General features: G+C 41.1%; 1 protein-coding gene across 5 annotated transcripts in view; it reads left to right on the top strand.

Moving 5' to 3' along the window:
- The window catches only part of Dyrk1a (dual specificity tyrosine phosphorylation regulated kinase 1A), a 122,241-nt gene that overhangs the window by 32,736 nt on the left and 70,967 nt on the right, over positions 1–18,538 (top strand). For 4 of the 5 annotated variants that reach the window (XM_029470578.1, XM_021185336.2, XM_029470577.1 and 1 more), the window contains exon 2: positions 10,616–10,701. The exons of the other annotated variant lie outside the window; for it this stretch is intronic. In XM_029470578.1, the coding sequence (XP_029326438.1) occupies positions 10,692–10,701 (10 nt within the window). In that variant the 5' untranslated portion in view covers positions 10,616–10,691. The remainder of the gene's footprint in view (positions 1–10,615; positions 10,702–18,538) is intronic. 5 annotated transcript variants of the gene reach the window in all.

The raw sequence follows: 18,538 nt of genomic DNA on the forward strand, positions 1-18,538 counted from the left end.
GGGGAAGAAGGAAGGAGGGGGGGAGGGGAGGTCCTTTCTCAAAAAGTAAAGAGGAGGCTGACTCAAGTCTGATTCCCAGTATACATTCACATCAATACACACGTGCATAAATACAAATAAACCTAAAAAGAGTGTGACACATTTGCATGCAACTGCACATGCCCTGGTGCAGTGCACACATGCACTGGCGCACACATACACCACGCACACAGAGAACAAAAGTGGGTCAGTGCTGCACCCAGGGACTCCAGTGAAGTTCTTTTTCACTTACTTGTGTGCACTCTGTGCACTTTAGGGATCATAAGTTAGAACAAAGTGTGAGATTTGAGCACAGAATTAACTGATTTAACAAGAATGATGGCGGTATTAATGTTCAGTTGGAGATGAAGCTGAAGAATAGTCTGTCTCTAAAGAGGTTTGGTTGGCTGGGCATAGCTTTAAAAAAAAAAAAAAAACCCAAACAAGAAATGCAAGCAGCTTGAATTTAAATCGGTGCAGAGGAGTTCGGAAGGTGATTTATGACTCAGGCTTGGGGGTTGGTAGGATAGTTTGTCATGAATTATTCTCTGAAATGGATAAATTCCTAGTGCCTGTAGGATATTTGTCTGCTAAGGAGAGGGAGTGATGGTTATGACATCCCGGAAAGCCCCTCCCCCACCTTCCTCTGTCCTTCCTGCCTCATGGGTTTTTTTGTCAGCAGGTTTCATGTGGAGACTGGAGACTGTGCCTGTGCTGAAGGACGTCTCAGAACAAGGAAGCAAACACCACTTTACAAGGAAAGGGTGTCACGCTTGTGAGCAGTGTCTGTATTGCAGGACTGAACCAGCTCACTCAAGTTTGAATATTTAGATTAGTTGAAGCTGGAGGAATTTGAAGCATGGACTTGTGATATTCAACAAGTGTGCGCGTGCGTGCACGTGTGTGTGTATGTGTGTGTGTGTGTGTGTGTGTGTGTGTGTGTGTATTGTGACAGTACCAGCTCATTCCCACAAATTTCCCATTGATAGTAAAATTATAGGTAAAAGCATTTAAAGTATAAGATTTTGTTTTGTCAGAAAAATTAAAAAAAGTTTTTTGAAAACTGAGAGGACAAAGACAATTTTATGCCATCCTCACTTTGGAGGCAACTATGTTTGTGTATATTATGCTGGTTCCTGTATAGCTAAATTCAAGTCCCACTACCTCCCCAACCCCCAGCAGAACAGCATTTTGATTGTTATTCCACTGTTCCAGTCTGTTCACTGAATGGCAGTGGGAGACCAAGTAGTACTTTGCACAATTGCAGATGTCATTTTGCTAAGTTATACAACAGTCACTGGAACCTACTGATAGATAATGCTTAATCAGGCCAGAAGGTAGTGTGTCTGTAACTGGATGCAGAGGAGATTCGAACTCCAGCACAGGAGCTAATATATTCTTACCCATGAGGTGTGATGTCTGTCAACTGTAGAAGGTTAAATCTGTATTGGAGATCATTTGTTGCTGAAGATACATGTAGTATTATGATTGACAACTGGGTAAAACAGGAAGGGTTAGAGTTAGGCTTAGTGGCATATTCTTGTAATCAGAACACTTGGGAGGCTGAGACGGGAGCAGTGTATCTGAGGTCAGCAGCTCCTTGTCTCCCAAACCAAACACACACACTGAGAAAGTAGAGAAGTCCTCAGTGGCTGGTGAGGTGGTATGAGCACTGCAGTGCTGGGAATAGAGGTGCAGACTTCTCACATGGAATGTGGACACAGTGAGCTGGGGGAGTGAGAAGGACTCGCCCAGCAGTTTGCAGGACTGATACTAAGTAAAAAGTTAAGCAGGAAACAGAATCCAAGTACTCCTTTTGGCAGGGAGTCTTATAGTGAATGAATGGAGGGGAGAGTTCAGGGAAGCTCCTACCTTTGTTCAGACTAAAAGTGGAGGAGAGACAGAATAGCGAGTGGCTCAGGAACACAGTAATAGGGATTACAAAAGCGCACACACAGAATGGTCTTTAATCATGTTTAAGGCAGTGGGGCAGTTAGATCCGCGGCCTCTGTTCCAGGAGTCCCAGGACTAAGCTGGACCACCTGTTGAGTGAGTGATGACCAGGGGTAGAGAGATGAGCTCCAGGCAGCATCACACTGGAAAAGGAAAAGTGGCCAGTAATCCAAAGTTTGTCTTTGGCCCACTACAAAGAGCTTTAGAATTGAATAGAGGGGGAGCTGGGGCAGTAGGTAGGAGGTGTGCATATTTAAGTGGTCTTGGTGGAAGAGTGACTCACTTGATAATTACCTCATCTGCTATAGAAGGTTGTCCAGCCTCTGGGGTGAGTTCGCTCTCTTGGGGATGGAGGGTTGGGATGCTGCACTTTTCTTGCTAACACAATCGGAAGCATTCCCTATGACTCCTCAGTTGCTCTTGCCTCTTGCTCCCCCTTGAAGGAATGAGATAGGTGAGCCTCCCCAGCTCTGACTCTGAGTTATTACTAATGTGTCTACATGCACAGCTGATTAGATGACTCAGAATAAAGGAGACAGCTGTAAGACAAAGGCAGAGATACATAGTCACCTTGTAGAGCCAGGTGGGGACTCAGTCCTCTTTAACAGAAGGAACTTCCAGAGTGCCTGCTACAGTAGCATTTCTCTGTAAAAGTTTTGTGTGGGAAGTAAATTACACTCTTGGTAATGGTTTGTTAGCAGTGTAAGTGGCAAACAACTGTGTTTTTGTTATTTCTGGACCTTGTTGTTTTTCTCTATTTTGTCAATCCTAAAATAATTAAAAGCAATGGTTTATTAAAATTATACATAATTACATGTGTATAAAAGAATATAGCTAACTAAGCATACATATACATGCATACTCTGATAGAAATTAATTGTATGTAAATTTTATATAAAATATATGTGAAGTGGTGTACTTTTAGACCACTTTATTTAGGAAAACCAGTGCAATCAGAACAGTAGAGAGGGGCCGGTCTTTATGCCTGTCTCAGAAATTGGATTTCAGAAAAGCTTTCAGGTTACTGAGTGAACATGTTCTTTCTAAATGCTTTCTGCCTGATAGGCAGTGCTTTGTTTAGGACATAGATACACAAGTGGTTACCCTAGGTGCTCAGATTAGGGAGAGGAATCTAACAATATATTGTGTGAAATTCTCAGTCTGAACCTTGTTTGAATACAGACTACTACAGACCATCTGCCACCTCTTAAGAGTTTTCAAGATCTAGAATCTGAGAGAAAACGTGAACGCATAATTTGTAGGTGGTGTCTGTATTTGAGCAAGCCATTGGAAGAGGCTTACAATTCTTAGCCCTGTGTGTTATGCTCATATCACCATTAATTCCTGTTAGCAGATCAGTAGAGGGAGGTACCAAGTTTCAGAATTTTATAGTAGTGAAAAAGTGGAAACCACCTACACAGTGTTCAGTGGGTGTTTGCTAAAATGCACTCAGGTCTGTTCAGTGGAGCACTGTCAACCTGTTGAATATGATGCAAGTATAGTCTGTAAACTTTTCAAATTCACCTTTACGTTTTGATTGTTTGTGTCTGTCTGTGTTTGTGTTGTGTATTTGCCATGTGTGCCTGTGGAAACCAGAAGAGGGTGTCAGATGCCCTGAGTGGTGCTGGGGGTTAAACCCAGGGCCTTTGCAGGAGGAGCTGCTTGTAGTCTTTACTGCTGGGGCATTTCTCCAGCTCTATAAGGAAAATTCTGATGTAAAGTTATACAAGTTTTCCAAAAGAATCAAAAATTGCATGTCTACTGTAGACAGCCAAACTTTATGTGAGTTTTAGTTTCCTTTTTGTATTTAATACCTTTTTAAATCCAAGTAATTTTAAAATTTATTATTATTTTATATAAAAACTGTAGAAAGATTGGAAGTTTTACATTTCAAATAGAGGGTAAACTCATTTTTAAGTAGTTTTACAGCGTAATTATGCTTGATGGGATTAGACTTGATAACAGGGCTGGCTTTTGAGGACTCTAGTTGGGATGAGAATAGGCTATTGCAGGTCAGAAGAGACAAGCAGTGAGTCTGAGGAATGAGAGCCATGGCCAGGGTGGAAGGCCTTGCTCTCCGGCTGAAGGCTGCCAAGGAGATTATAGAATGTGCCGGAAGGGATAGGACAGAGTCCTGGGAGATAAGAACTTTGGTTTGAGATACTGGGCTGGCGATGACGTCCATTAACCCAGGTGGAGAATACTGGAGGAGATGGGTTTCTTCCCTGTCCTCCCTTGGTTTTGAGAAAGGCAAGTGATGGGAAATTGTAAACTCAGTTTAATATGGGGGCAAGAGCAGTGGTTTTGAGTATGAAACTTACTATCTTTTCCATGCTTGTATTTGACTTGGGGTGACTTACTTTTTTGGGGGCCTTAGTTTTCTCATGTGTAACAATAGACATGATAATGTGATTTATGTAACTAATTAGTAGAGGCTAAGAGACTTAAAAAGATGCTTCATGCAGTGAGTTATAACAGGGGAATTTTAGTTCACTGGGTCACTGAAAATCTTGATCTCTGGAGAGATGTGCGTTGGAAGAGACTAAGGACTTAGACCCAGGACTTCTGTGTGTGCCCATGGCAGAGGGTTTCCCTGACACCTTTTTATATACTTAGGAATCTGTTGTTCTCATGTGCTTACTGAGGCAACCTCACACTTCTCTCCTTACAGACATACGCTTCAGCTGCTTCCAGTGCCTAGTCCCCATTCTAGGGTGTTAGTGGAGCCATGCTTATAGTACTTGGGGATTGTCTGGTGTTGTCGTTGGCTTCTTAATCCCGCCCCATCTTTTTCATTTGATGGAATTTTTTCTTTTTTTTCTTTTTTTGATAGAGGGAATATGTAGCAATCTGTTACATGTTTGAATCAGAAATTTCTTACTAATTTAGGATAGTTAGCATTCCATTTGCCTAAGGTGTTTTTTTGCATACTAATTTTGTTTGTTTGTTTTGAGGCAGGGTTTCTCTGTGTATCCCTGGCTGTCCTGGAACTCACTCTGTAGACCAGGCTGGCCTTGAACTCAGAAATCCGCCTGCCTCTGCCTCCCAAGTGCTGGGATTAAAGATGTGTGCCACCACTGTCCAGCATACTAATTTATTACTTAGGTCTTTTGTTCTTCCATGTTGGAGATACATTCTTGCATCTTTGTAATTTTCTCAGTCAATTTATGACTTACGGGAAACATCCTGAGGTGTAGAGAACTTTAGTATCTGACTGGAGTTCATAAGTAGTGGGTGGGGCCTTTGACCTGTAGTCTCCTGACCCTGACTTTCCACGCCTATGAAGAAAGGGAGGCTGCTTCCTCGTAGGGCTGCTACAGGATTAACTATGTCAGCATTTACCAAGTGTGTGAGCTGAGTGATGGGTGAGTAGTGTGTGTCAGAATGGGCTTTTCCTTGCACCTTATTAGTAATGTTGACATGGCAGCACATGCTACAGTTTTTGCAGTTTTGTTTTTTTAAAAAAGCTGTGATTGTTTTCTGGAGATTTTGATAAATGTTCTTGTTTTTTTTGGATTTTACTTGAAGTCCCCTGTTGGTGTAATTGCTTTTTCTATAATACCACTTGATCATCTTATTGGGAATTAGAGAAATGGATTATTTTCTCTTCTGTATTTAGTATCAGAACAATGAAACTTTTTCTTCTTCTTAATCACTTACCTACTGTGATTTTAGAAAATTAACTTGTAAAATGACATGGAAAAGACTATTTTCTTCTGCCACTTCTTTTATCTGTCATGTAACTGAGCACAGTTACTAGCCACACTGTCATTTTTAGATAATTATAGCTTTAGTTTATGAATTTTTTTGATATTTTCTTTCTTACATGTATTACTTTTTACATGTATGAGTGTTCTGCATGTATGTTTATGTGCTACGTTTGGCTTGGAGCTGTTGGAAGTTAGCAGAGGCAGTCAGATCACCTGGAACTGGATTACAGATGGCTGTGAGTCTCAGCTTGGGTGCTGGAAACTGAATCCAGATTCTCTGAAAGAAAAAGTGTGCAGCTGCTTAAGCATCTCTCTGGCCCCTACTTGTAGATGTTTTATATTTAACTGGTTTTGCTTGTTTTCAGTTGGTGTCTTTTGAGCCACCTAAATTGTCCTTTTGAATTCCATAGTGCATCATATTTTTTCATATAGACAAAAATTATTTATGAAGTATACATAAAGCACAGGTACAATTAGAGAACAATAGAAAACTGTATATTTGCACTCAGTTTAATAAAATGGCATCTAATTAATCTTTGAAGCTCCTTGTCTCACTATCTGCTTTTGTTGTTATGACCAGGCCTTATTGTAAAGCTCCAGGTGGCCTGGAATTCATAGAGAGCTACTTGCTGTTCCTTCTGTGTGCTGGGCTTAGGGTGTCCACCATCACACTGGCTCATCTGCCTTTTGTAGCACTGAGTTAGAGACACTTTGTAGCTTGGTGTGATTACAAGCCGTTGTGACATTAGTGAAAGCTTTATACTCGAGGTTGAGTGCATTGGCCCCACCAGAGCACGCACTCACTGCTCCTTGCAGCCACAGTCTTGCCATGCTGGCCAGGGCTGCCTTTGTAAACACTAGCAAGTGGGCTCTGTTTACTAGTCTCCCTCTACACACCATGTGCTCCTCAGCCTGTTGACATTCTGAAGATAAGTTGCAGGTTAATTTTAATCTACTTATTTCTCAGACAACTAAAAAACAGTTTGCAAGTTTAGCCTTAGAAAAGCACTTAAGTTTAGTTCTTTAATTGTTCATAGACTATTAATAGCCTTTGGCAGAATGTGAGCTAAAATATGCGGAAAGATTTTGAGACCCAGGAGAGGTTCCTTCTGCAGGATCATATATGTTTTTCATTAGTGCCTACTGTTACCCTCCACAGTCTGTGAATGATTCCATTTATGAGGGAAATGAACAAATTGACTATATATGTTTTCAGAAATTAAAAAAATATGGCTGTCTAATGTTGTAAGGCTCTTCAAAAAGACAATTATATCCAAAGCAAGCCTGCAGGAGCAGCCTATTGCTGCTCGGAACTCTGTTTGCAGTGACGTCTTAGCAGGAGCAGCCTATTGCTGCTCGGAACTCTCTGTTTGCAGTGACATCTTAGCAGGAGCAGCCTATTGCTGCTTGGAACTCTCTGTTTGCAGTGACATCTTAGCAAGAGCAGCCTATTGCTGCTCAGAACTCTGTTTGCAGTGAAGTCTTAGGCTACAGATTCTTAGCTTTTTCTCTTTCTTTCTTTCTTTCTTTCTTTCTTTCTTTCTTTCTTTCTTTCTTTCTTTCTTTCTTGATTTATTTATTTACTTTATGTATGTGAGTACATTATAGCTGTCATCAGCCACACCAGAAGAGGGCATCGATCCTATTACAGATGGTTGTGAGCCACTGTGTGGTTGCTGGGAATTGAACTCAGGACCTCTGGAAGAGCACTGAGTGGGTGCTCTTAACCAACTGAGCCATCTCCAGCCCAACTTTTCCTTTTTGAGTGAACTCTACTGACACCGTTGGGAGGGGTTATTAGACAGTTTGTTTAAAGTAACACAGGGTCTAGATTTCTAGTGCTAACTGTGCTGCTAACCTCAGTGTGTGATGGTTAGGTAGTACATAACCCAGGAGCATGTTGTGTGTCTTGTAGACATGTGTTATCCTTTGCTGAGGGCTGCTTTTCAGGAGTAGTGATGAATGCATGGTGCTTCTAAAAGGTGTCAAAATTTTATTTTACCTTTCATTATTTAAATCAGCACTGAATATTTTAATAAAAAGAATACTGGAGGCTGGAAAGATGACTCAGCAGTTAAGAGCATTTGCTGGCTGTTCTTACAGAGGATCCGGGTTCACTTCCCAGCACCCATATAGTAGCCGACAACTTGCTGTATGTAACCTCTTCTGCCTCCCTCCCTCCCTCCCGGCCGGCACAAGACATGCACACGATGCACAGATACACATGCAGGCAAAACACTCGCCAATCAAACATTAAAAAAGTAAGAAAATCAAAAGAATACTGAGAGCTTGTTTGATCCAGTCTTTTGAGGACTTTGCTGTCACCTGTCTAGTTGAGACCATTCAGTTTGTAAGTAGCAGTATGAATGTTACAGGCAAATAGTATGAAGCAGAGATGAATACAGCTGTTTCTATGCTCAGAGCTAGAGACTGAATTGATACTTTGTCTGTAGTTCTTAGTATCCATACCAGGAGACAGACATTACCGCAAAGATGCCATGAAGTAAACAGACGTACCTAATGTCACTGGCTCCGTTGTTTTAAAAGTAAAACTGTCGTGATGGTTGCTTTATTGCTCATGGACTCGCCTCTTCATGCCCTTGGTGACTCATCCGAAATGGCTGTCCTCTAGCAGGAGGTCAGGAATAGAGGCAGTGACTTCAGAACAGGCAGTTTGCAATTTAAAAATAATGCACAAATTCAGTCCCTGTCCCCAGCAGATGGCTTCCCCAGTAGAGTGAGAGTTACTTCTCTTAGGAGGGTACAGTTGGGACTCAAAAGTTCAGAAGGAGGAGAAATAATTAAAGAACAAAATACTTGGCAATAATAAATAATGGAGATCTCTGATATATATCACTTGCTGAAGGGCTTAGTTTTCTTATTATTTTGTAGCACTATTTGGATTTCTGTAATAAGCTATAAGTAATAGAGCTCCGTTACAGTCGTTGACGCAGCTGTTTTAGTCTGTTTTTTTTTTTAACTTTTTTTTTTTTAAAGATTTATTTATTGATTATATGTAAGTACACTGTAGCTGTCTTCAGACACTCCAGAAGAGGGAGTCAGATCTCTTTACAGATGGTTGTGAGCCACCATGTGGTTGCTGGGATTTGAACTCTGGACCTTCGGAAGAGCAGTCGGGTGCTCTTACCCACTGAGCCATCTCACCAGCCCTTTTTTTAACTTTTTTGGTGGCTTATCTGAAATGGACTACACTCAAACAATGTGACCTTTTGGGGTGACTTGAGAGTATAGAATAAGTTGGAGAAAGGATTATGGCAGGAGATGATTGGGAGGATGCTGTTATGTAAAATGTAGGGAATTACAGGTTTTTGGAATGCAGACAGTAGGACAGAAGACAGATTGCCTAGATGATTTAGCTTAGATAGGTTTTGTCTTTTCTTTCTTACAGTCTGTAATACCTATGACTACCAAGATCTTTGTGTTTGTTGGTTTGTTCCTTTGCAGGTTACTTTCTTTAAAAAGAAACAAAACCGACAAAACCAAAAACTTCTTTTGTGTGGTCAAGACCATTGGCTGCTCTTCTAGAGGACTCAGGTTCAATTATATGGCAGCTTTCCACTGTCTGTAACTTAAGTTCCAAGGGATCCGGCACTCTCACACAGACAAAAAGATGCACATAAAATAAAAATAAATCATTAAAGTTTTTTTTTTTAAAGATTTTTCTATTTTATTTATAAGAGTACACTGTAGCTATCTTCAAACACACCAGAAGGGGGCATCAGGTCTCATTACAGATGGTTGTGAGCCACCATGTGGTTGCTGGGAATTGAACTCAGGACCTCTGGAGAAACAGGCAGTGCTCTTAACCACTGAGCCATCTCTCCAGCCTCCATCATTAAAGAATTTACATTGAAAACTTTTTTTTAAAGGTTAGTATGCAAGCCCAACTATCTTAAGAATCACTAAGTTTTGCGCTCCCCCTCCCGCCTGCCTGCCTGCCTATCATGTCTGTCTTTCTGTTTATGTATTTACCCATTCATTCATTCATTCATTCATTCAGCTTGACCAACATAAACAACTGCTTTCTTTGGAATGCTTACTGAATTTCATAGTATAGATTAAAAATAATTTTTTTGAAAGTTACATTATAGCCTGTTGGCCTTTGCTTCTCTCTTGTTACTATTCTTCTTGTATTCTTGCTTGCTAGCTGTGAGATTGTCCTCAGTTGTTTTTTTTTTTTTTTTTTTAGTGTAGAATCGAGTTTATTTAGGGCATGGGAAGGGGAGTAGAGAAGAGAGTAGAGGCAGAAGAGGACAGAGTACGAGAGAAAAAGAAGAGAGGCCGGCCAGGAACACGTGGAGGGAGAAAGGGGCTGTCCTCAGTTTTGTATCAGCCATCATGATGGGCTTAGCAGCCCTGAAGTAGAAGTAATAAACAGGAGGGGCTGTGAGAAAAGTGAGGTGGACCAGTTGGAGAACAAGGGAGGGGTTTATGGTAGTATGTGAAAAATGTCTCTGAGCTTAATCTACAAACAGTATGGTAAACTTATACGCAGTCTTTCCTACAGGTAATTTTTATTACCTAGGCCTTGATAATCACTGTGAAAAGTAAACTAAAATTCTTATGGTTTGTGCAAATTGTATAACATCATAAAAAGCACTTTATTTCCTTAGATAAATTATATAAAACTTGACGGTTTCATGCTTACTTGATGCCTAGAAATGCCTGAAATGTGTATTGGTCATAGGCACATTTTAAAACTTTTTTTCTTTTCCACAATAAATGTCTATATATTTTCATTTGCTCTAAGTGAATAGAAATTATTTAAATAAGTGTAAATGTTAGTAATTTAAATTGACAAATTTGAAATTAATTTATCTGTGTTTTGGGGTTGTAGTTATTAGATACTCCTCAGTTAGGGGTAATTGTCTTACACCATCATATCTTATCGTAATTTGTTTTTCTTCACACAGTGTTATAGTTTTGCCGCTGGACTCTTCCCTCCCTTCCCCCACCCCATCAGGATGATATGAGACTTGAAAGAAGACGATGCATACAGGTGACTCAAGTTTTGAAATACAGTAGAGCTATGGCTGTAAGACAATGTGGGGACCACTGAGAGTGAACCTGGGTGGTGGTGGGGGGGACTTCAGATAACATTTAGTGGCGGGAATTACTTAGGCAAGTATGCAGAGGTGGAAGATACTGAAAGTGAATCTGGGTCTCAGTTTTAATAGTGATGAAAACAGTAAGAGTAAGTCCTAGTAGTTGAACTTTTAAAAGCTGGCTCATACTTTTGAAATAATTTGTTTTAAAAATTAATAGCATTTACTCTAATGGTTAAATCTATGTCTCCCTGTATTCCTATGAGAAGGTAACAGATCTTCCATGGGAATGCGTGTTGAGATGATTTCAGTGGTTATGGTTAGCATAGCACTGCGTCTGTTGCAGACGCGCTGGCTGTGGAGGTTGTATTTTGTGTTCCTTTTCTCCCTATATTATTGTTAATGTAGTTTCCTGCCTCTTTCATCCCATGGCATTTGAGTTTTTTGATGAAAAAGAGTATGGTGTTTGAGGTTTATGTTTCTTACTTCATAGTTAACTAAGGCATCTTATTGGTATTGAGAAGGCAGAGGCCCCTCCATTACCAGGGTGGCTGTGTTTATTAGACTCTAAAAAGGACAGTAGCCAGTGGGTAAGATGTGACTAACCATGGTAAATCTGGTAGGTGGGAGACATTTTACAAAATGAAGTTATCTTTACTGGTACATGTGAATTTTTATTCCATTGTATTGTAAATTAACATCTGAGAATGATTTTTCACTGGAAGGAAGCCTTGATTTGGTGTCTGGTATTAATTGGTAGAGCTGGTGCTGATTTTTATTTTTTGTATTCCAATAATTTTCTCTTTTGCTTTAGAATGAAATTTTAGATATGTCATTTTTTTATGACAAAACATAGTTGAATACAACATTTATAAATTATATGGTGTGGGAAAGCAAGTTAACACGTATTTACATGAGGGACTGTTCATTTCCTCTGAGGTACTTGTCACATGAGCATGTAGACTTCCCACATGTGTTTGCCTAGACACACACACTATTGCCAGTGTTCTGGGGATACATTGTCCCCAGTGGTTGGCTGCTAAATCACCTCGGTACTAATGCTGAGCGCCTCAGCCGTCATCACGGAAGAATCCACAGGCGTGTTTACAGAAACGTTGCCGTTAGCTTTTATAAACTTGGCCTTTTGTTGCATGAAGGGTTTGTCAGCACTGTTGGTTCCTAGATGGCTCCTTGGCCGCAGTCTATAGCACCTGGGCTATGCCTGCCTAGCACATATGGTCTGCTCTGCAGTGGAGGGCAGGAAAGCAGAGTGGCTCTGGTCGTTCCCTAGGTACCTGTGACTTACAGATGGCAGAGGTGTTCTTCCATGAGGTTTTCAGTTTGTAAATAATCAAAGATACAGTGCATTTCCAAGTTGCTGTTTGTCTTAAAAGCTTTATGGTCTCAGTGGAATCAAATAACTGGAGAGTAAATTTTGCTTTAATAAGATACACAATTTGCTTGTTGTGTTGCGTGCGGTACAAGAGAATTCTATGGACTTAGATTTGTGATATAAACCAGTCTTTTGGCTTTTTGGAACTTACTGAGTTATATTGCCTTACAAAAGAAATAACCCAGAAAGCTTTGTATAAACTTGTACATTGTTGGTATAGTTCTCATTCACAGTTTGAAAGCTAATTGTTTTTTGATCAAAAAATCAGCAGCTCCCTGATCAGTTAATATTAATTAATATGCTACTTCCCTCTAATATAACACACATGTGCTTATACGTTAGCTGATACAACACATAGAAGCTCGTGAGGAGTTTTTAAATGAAGATTTCTGTAGTGTGTACACGTATTTGAAAGTGAATTCTGCTTGCCCCTGGCTCATGGACTGGCCTTGTAGTGTTGGTTAAGTGGAATGGTAACTTATTTGCCCGTTCCATGGTTTTCATGGCAGCTATGTGAGGTGATGGCTGTGTTAATCTTCTGATTTTTTTTTTTCTGTTTTGTAATTACTTTGCTGTTGTATACATACATAACGTATCATGCAGTATACCATAGGTTTGTACATTTGTTTTTTAGTTATATTCCAGTGAGGCTGAGGAGAAAGAAAGAAAGAGACAAGGAAAGAGAGTTATTGAACACTAAGCCAGTCAAACCTGTGTGTCTCCAGCACAGGTGTGTTCTGGTTGCCTGTGCCTTACCTGGTAAAATCAGGCTCCTTTTGTTGTGTTAAATGGAAGCAGAACTTGGAATTAAGTAGTCCATTTCTTTTGAAGTTTGGAAGAATACATGTAAAACATTTATTTGGCTAACACTTGTTTTGTAACAAGTACTGTAATAGGTATTGTGCTTCTAACTGGGTATTTAATTATTTAGGGTCATATTTCCTTTAGAGCAAAGGGGTGTAAGGACATAAGTCATGGAATGGGTGTGTGTCAAACATTTTAGCATTTACCTATTGAGTTCAAACCTATAGCAAAAATAGCATGTTCTCAGGCTTCATCCGACAGCTCAGTGCCCATGTTACAAAGATGAGTCTAGGGTCAATGAAGTGTCTCAGTGGGTAAGGCTGACAGTGGGCATGAGTGTAAACTAAATGAATGTTCTCAACGGTTTTTACTTAGTTGTGTGTGCCTCAGTGTGCCTACTGTGGAAGTCAGTTCTCTTTGTCTTCCATATGGGTCCTGGGATTGAATTCAGGACTGCAGGTTCCTTTACCCACTGAGTCACCTAGTCCCTCACTTGCAGATGTCTGTTTGGCTTTGGTGTACTCATCCCGACTGCCAGCTTTAGACTCAAGTGACTGCCTCCTGGTTGTCTCTCCTACATAACCCCTTCTTCCCATTCAGAAAACATTGTAATGATAGGATGTAACAGCCCACTTGGGGGCACTTGTAATCCAAGGGCCTACAAGTAACCACATTGAGTTGATTTGGATACTGGATCATTCCTTAGATATGGGGGCTGGGAGGAAGCAAACTTCTCAGAGTCCTGGTGCACGTTAACAAAGCCTCTTGCCAGAGGAGCCCGTGAGGCCAGCAGACTTCAGTGTGTGTTATCAAAGGATACCCTTTATATTTTGATTTTTACTCATTTACATCCTATAGATCATTATTTTGGAAAACTTGTTCCTTATGACAGTTGGTCCTACTCTGTTTTAACGGATTTCTTTATTAAAGTAGTTTTTTGTTTGTTTGTTTTTTAAAAAGCACATTAATAGTGACATGCTAGTCACTTAGAAAATTGTAGTGGTGGTGGAGGAATGCTTCATTTGGCAAGGTGCTTGCTTTCCCATTGCTGGGCAAATGGAGACAGGAAGATTTCTAGAACTCATTTTCCACCCAGCCCATCTGAATCAGTTTTTTTTTTTTCTTTTTTAAAAGTGTGTGTCTGTGTGTGTGTGTGTGTGTTGTGTGTGGAGACCAGGAGAAGACACCTGACGTTGACTATTTGCTGCTGGGACCACACCCACCCCTAAGAGATCATTTGAAGTAGTTTCAGAGCACATGCCCCATTTTACACCTCCTCCCTGCAAAACAGGGTCTCTTGTAACTGAGATCGGCCTCACTCTGAGCTTCCTGGATTCTACAGGAAAGCGGGTTGAGCAGGCAGCACTCTTCCATGGCTTCTGCTTCAGTTCTTCTCTTGAGTTCCTGCTCTGACTTCTCTCAGTGATCAAGTGACCTGGGAGTGACCCTTTCCTCCTAAGTTGCTTTGGTCATGATCATAACAATAGAAGTATCTTCTGTCTTTTGAACTATGGCACATTCCCATCCTTCGCTGTGCCCCGCCTGTCCCATCCGTCCCTGTGTCCCGTCCCCCCCCCTTCAGTGTACCCCCTCCTCCCAGCCTCTGCCAGTGTCAGTTGAGATCATGTTGAATACATTTATGATGGTGAGCTTGGGTAGCATGCATTGATGTTACTATTGACTACTGTTCCATCATTGAGTGACCTACTGTCACTTTGTGAGGTACAACCAATTTAAGCTTATCTCTGACTATTTTATGAATAAATGAGACTCAGACTATAGCTATTTTATTTGGCTTTTGACAATTACTAGGGGGGTAACCCCTAATGTTCTCTTCTAACTGCTGGCCTGGCTACCTCCCTAGTAGTGAGCCTCAGACACTTGTTTCTCCTGGCCCTGTGCTCATGGTTCCTCTCCCCTCATGGCAGCTTCCTCCTCCTACCCTGTCCTTTTCCCTCCTCCTCCTTCCTCTCTCTCCCCCCACCAGGTCACTCCAAACTCACCTACCTCTAGTACCCCCAGTAATTGGCTGTGGCCAATTTTATCTAATTAATAGTTTTAAATCAAAACAAAAAATTGTAAACATGAGAACTCCCTCGCAAGCCTAGACCTTTGGGTATAGAATTTAACATTACAATACATAGCAGACAGACCAAATCTCACCAACTTTGTCACCTGGGTAGTTCTAGATTACTTGGAAATAACTTAAAATGGTCTTAGGGATGGATTAGTTGTGGCATGTGCTGCTTTGAACCTTTTTTCATGTGCATTTCCTAGTTTAAGTTAGATATTGTTTATTCATAGTCTCCCCCTACCCCACCTTTTTGGGTCAGGGTTGTTTTGTTATATAGCCCTAGCCATCTGGATCGTCATTTGTAGACCAGGATTGGTCTAGTACTCACAGACATCCCCTTTCCACCCCTCCCCTGCCTCTGCCTTTGGAGTTCTGGAATTACATATTTGTCACCATGCTTAGCTGTTCTTTAGATTTATTTCATATGTATGAGTGTTCTGCCTGCATGTGTGCCTCTGTACCATCTGTATGCCTGTTCAGTTCAGAGGACAGAAGAGGACATTGGATCCCCTGGGACTGGAGTTACAGGTGGTTGTGAACCACCATTTGGGTGCTGGGAATCAAATCTAGGCCCTGTGCAAGAAAAACAAGTGTTCTTAACCACTGAGCTAACTCTGCAGCCTCCAGCTGTTTTTTAAATTAATATTCTCAGTTTTACAAATGACTAACAGGTATTGAAGAGCATGTAACTCAGGTCATGTGATTTGGAACACTCTAAAGCTCTCACTAATGTAAGTCACATAAGCTCTCACTTTTCAGCATTAGGCTTTCCTGGGGTCTCTGGTGGCAGTGTTGTTGCAGTGAGTACTGTATCGGGTTAGTAGTGAGAGCGCTGTCTGGAGCATGAGGTGCAGGGTCTGACCAGCCGTTTCAGATACACAGAAGGTGAAAAGCCATGGGGCTCCTTTTGCTGAGTTCCAGGCCAGGGCTGTGCTTAGAACCCTTTGCTCCACGTGTGTCTGCAAGGGTCTCGAGGAGAGCTGCCGTCTGACCAGTGTTCCCGCACAAGCCGCTCTCAGGGTCTGCTGCATGAACTCTTCAGGGTCTGGTCCTCATTATTTGCCATTTCTTTTCAGGTCTTGTTTTGTGATTTTAGCTTTTATTTTCTAAGCAGAAGCAATGCTGATTGTGTCATGTGTATACACAGTATAAAGTTTTCTATGAAATATAGTATAAAGTAAAAATCTGAGGGCTGGAGAGATGGATCAGTGGTTAAGAGCTCTGACTGCTCTTCCAAAGGTCCTGAGTTCAAATCCCAGCAACCACATAGTGGCTCACAACCATCTGTAACGAAATCTGACGCCCTCTATTGGGGTGACTGAAGACAGCTACAGTGTACTTACATATATAATAAATAAATCTTTAAAAAAAACTGAACATAGACTCATAGTAAGACCTTTACTAAATGTTTAGAAAAAAGCAGATATTTACATTCATTATTCATGTTTAAAATGATGTCATCGGTGTGTGGGTATGCTCTTCTGCCACAGTGTGCCCTTGGAGGTCAGAAGATCACGTGTCTTAGCCAGTTCTTCACTACAGTGTGGGTTTTGGGGAAATTCCATTTTACTGGTCCTTACAACATTTTATTTTTATTTTAAGGCCAATTTGTAAATGTCCGTCTGGTTAGGTGTCTTCCTTTTGTTGTGATAACATATGATGACCAGAAGGAGCTTGGGGAGGAATGAGCTTATTTTAGCTTACAGTTTCACATCGTGGTCTATCAATGAAGGAAGTCAGGAACCAACTGAAGCAGAAGCAGTGGTGAGATGTGCTTGCTGCTCTACTTGTTCAGTTTGCTTTCTTAAGCCATCCAGGATGACCTCCCTAGGGGTGGCCCCACCCACAGTGGGCTAGGTCCCCCTCCTTCAGTCATTAATCAAGACAGTATTCCACAGACTGGTCTCTTAGGCCAGTCTTACAGAGCATCTTCTGTATTAGCATCCCCTCTTCTCAGATATGTCTAGGTTGTATCAAGTTGACAAATACCGACCAGCCCATTGTACACCTAAGAGAGTGAGGGTCCGGCGAAATGAGGCCGCTCTTTGAGAAGGCACCGGTGTGATTCTCACCCAGAGCTCCAGTTCTAGTGGATCTAGCACCTCCTCTGGCCTTTGTAGGCACCAGACACACATGAATATGCACATACACATACAAAATACTGTGAGGGTTCTACAGAGTTACAGCTCAACATAGGTACTTCCTTTTTCCTCTAAAACTGGGCAGAAAACACCTACATGGGTAAAACCTCCAATGCCATAGACAGACACGTCTACAATACTTGGTGGAAAACATTAGAGAGAAGTGGGTAGGAGCAATCTGATAACTATCACAGTGGTGTGGTATCAGGGTTTGTTCAGAAGGAAGGAAGCACAGAGGGCTTAATAAGAATCCCAAGAGTTCCAAGTTTACCTGCAAAGACTCCCACAGAAGCATATCAGGTGAGTCTGAGAATATCAGAGAAGCCAACAAAGTGTGTATGCGTTTCCTGATTGTTTACATTCTGGATGCATTAGAGATGGTCCCTGTAAATTCCCCAAACCAGTTAAAGCTTCCTTTCTGGCCAAAGCAGATACTGTTGTAAACAGACTCCAAATTGAGCAGTTGTGGAATCATCTTGGACAAAAGAAAGGAAAATTGGGGAAGATGAAAACACAGGAGATCTTATTTATTTAATCTATATTTTGACCTCCTTCCTGAGAACAGGAGAGAGAATGCTTCTTGAAGACAGTATCCCAGCCTCCCAGGAGTGTTTATCTCTTCTGTGTGGAGGTCAGAGGACAGCTGTCAGGAGTAGGTTCTCTACTGCCACCTTGTGGGATGCAGGGATCAAACTCAGATGGTTTGCACTCACTGAGTCATCTTGCTGTTCCCTCAGTAGTAGTACATTTTATATAACACTGTATATATAGATTTACCGTTTCCGCAAAGATTGTCAGACAAATAATCAGTCAGATTCCTCACTGGTGTGGTAGAGGTCAGTGTCGGCACCGCCACCTTTGTTGCTGCTGCTTTTGTTGTTGTTGTTGTTATTATTTTGATGTAGGTTTTTGATTGCATCCAAGCCCAGGATGGCTTGGAACCCCAAATCTTCAGCCTTGGTAAGTGAAGTGCTGGATTTATAGATGCCAACTGTCATGCTGACTGCAGAGGTGCTTAGTGGTTAAGAGCACGTGATGAGTTGGCTGCAGTCCACAATACCCACATGACAGCTCATAATCACTTTTAACTGTGATTCCAGAACCTACATGGACATCAGGCACATACATGGTATACATACATACATACATACATGCTGACAAAACACCCATACACATAAAATAAAAATAATCTTTAAAAACGTTTAAAAAAGGAAAAACTGAAGGAACAGAGCATTACGTAGATAGTTAAAAAAACACAGCAGAAAAAAAAAATGCCTGCTGACCTAATGTCTTAGAGAAAGCCCAGAGAATCTGTAGGATTGATGGAGATGTGGAAGAACATAAAATTGCATAAGGGAAACTCAGAAAATTGTTGATAA

Source organism: Mus caroli, chromosome 16 (assembly GCF_900094665.2).
Source record: "Mus caroli chromosome 16, CAROLI_EIJ_v1.1, whole genome shotgun sequence".
NCBI lineage: Eukaryota > Metazoa > Chordata > Mammalia > Rodentia > Muridae > Mus > Mus caroli.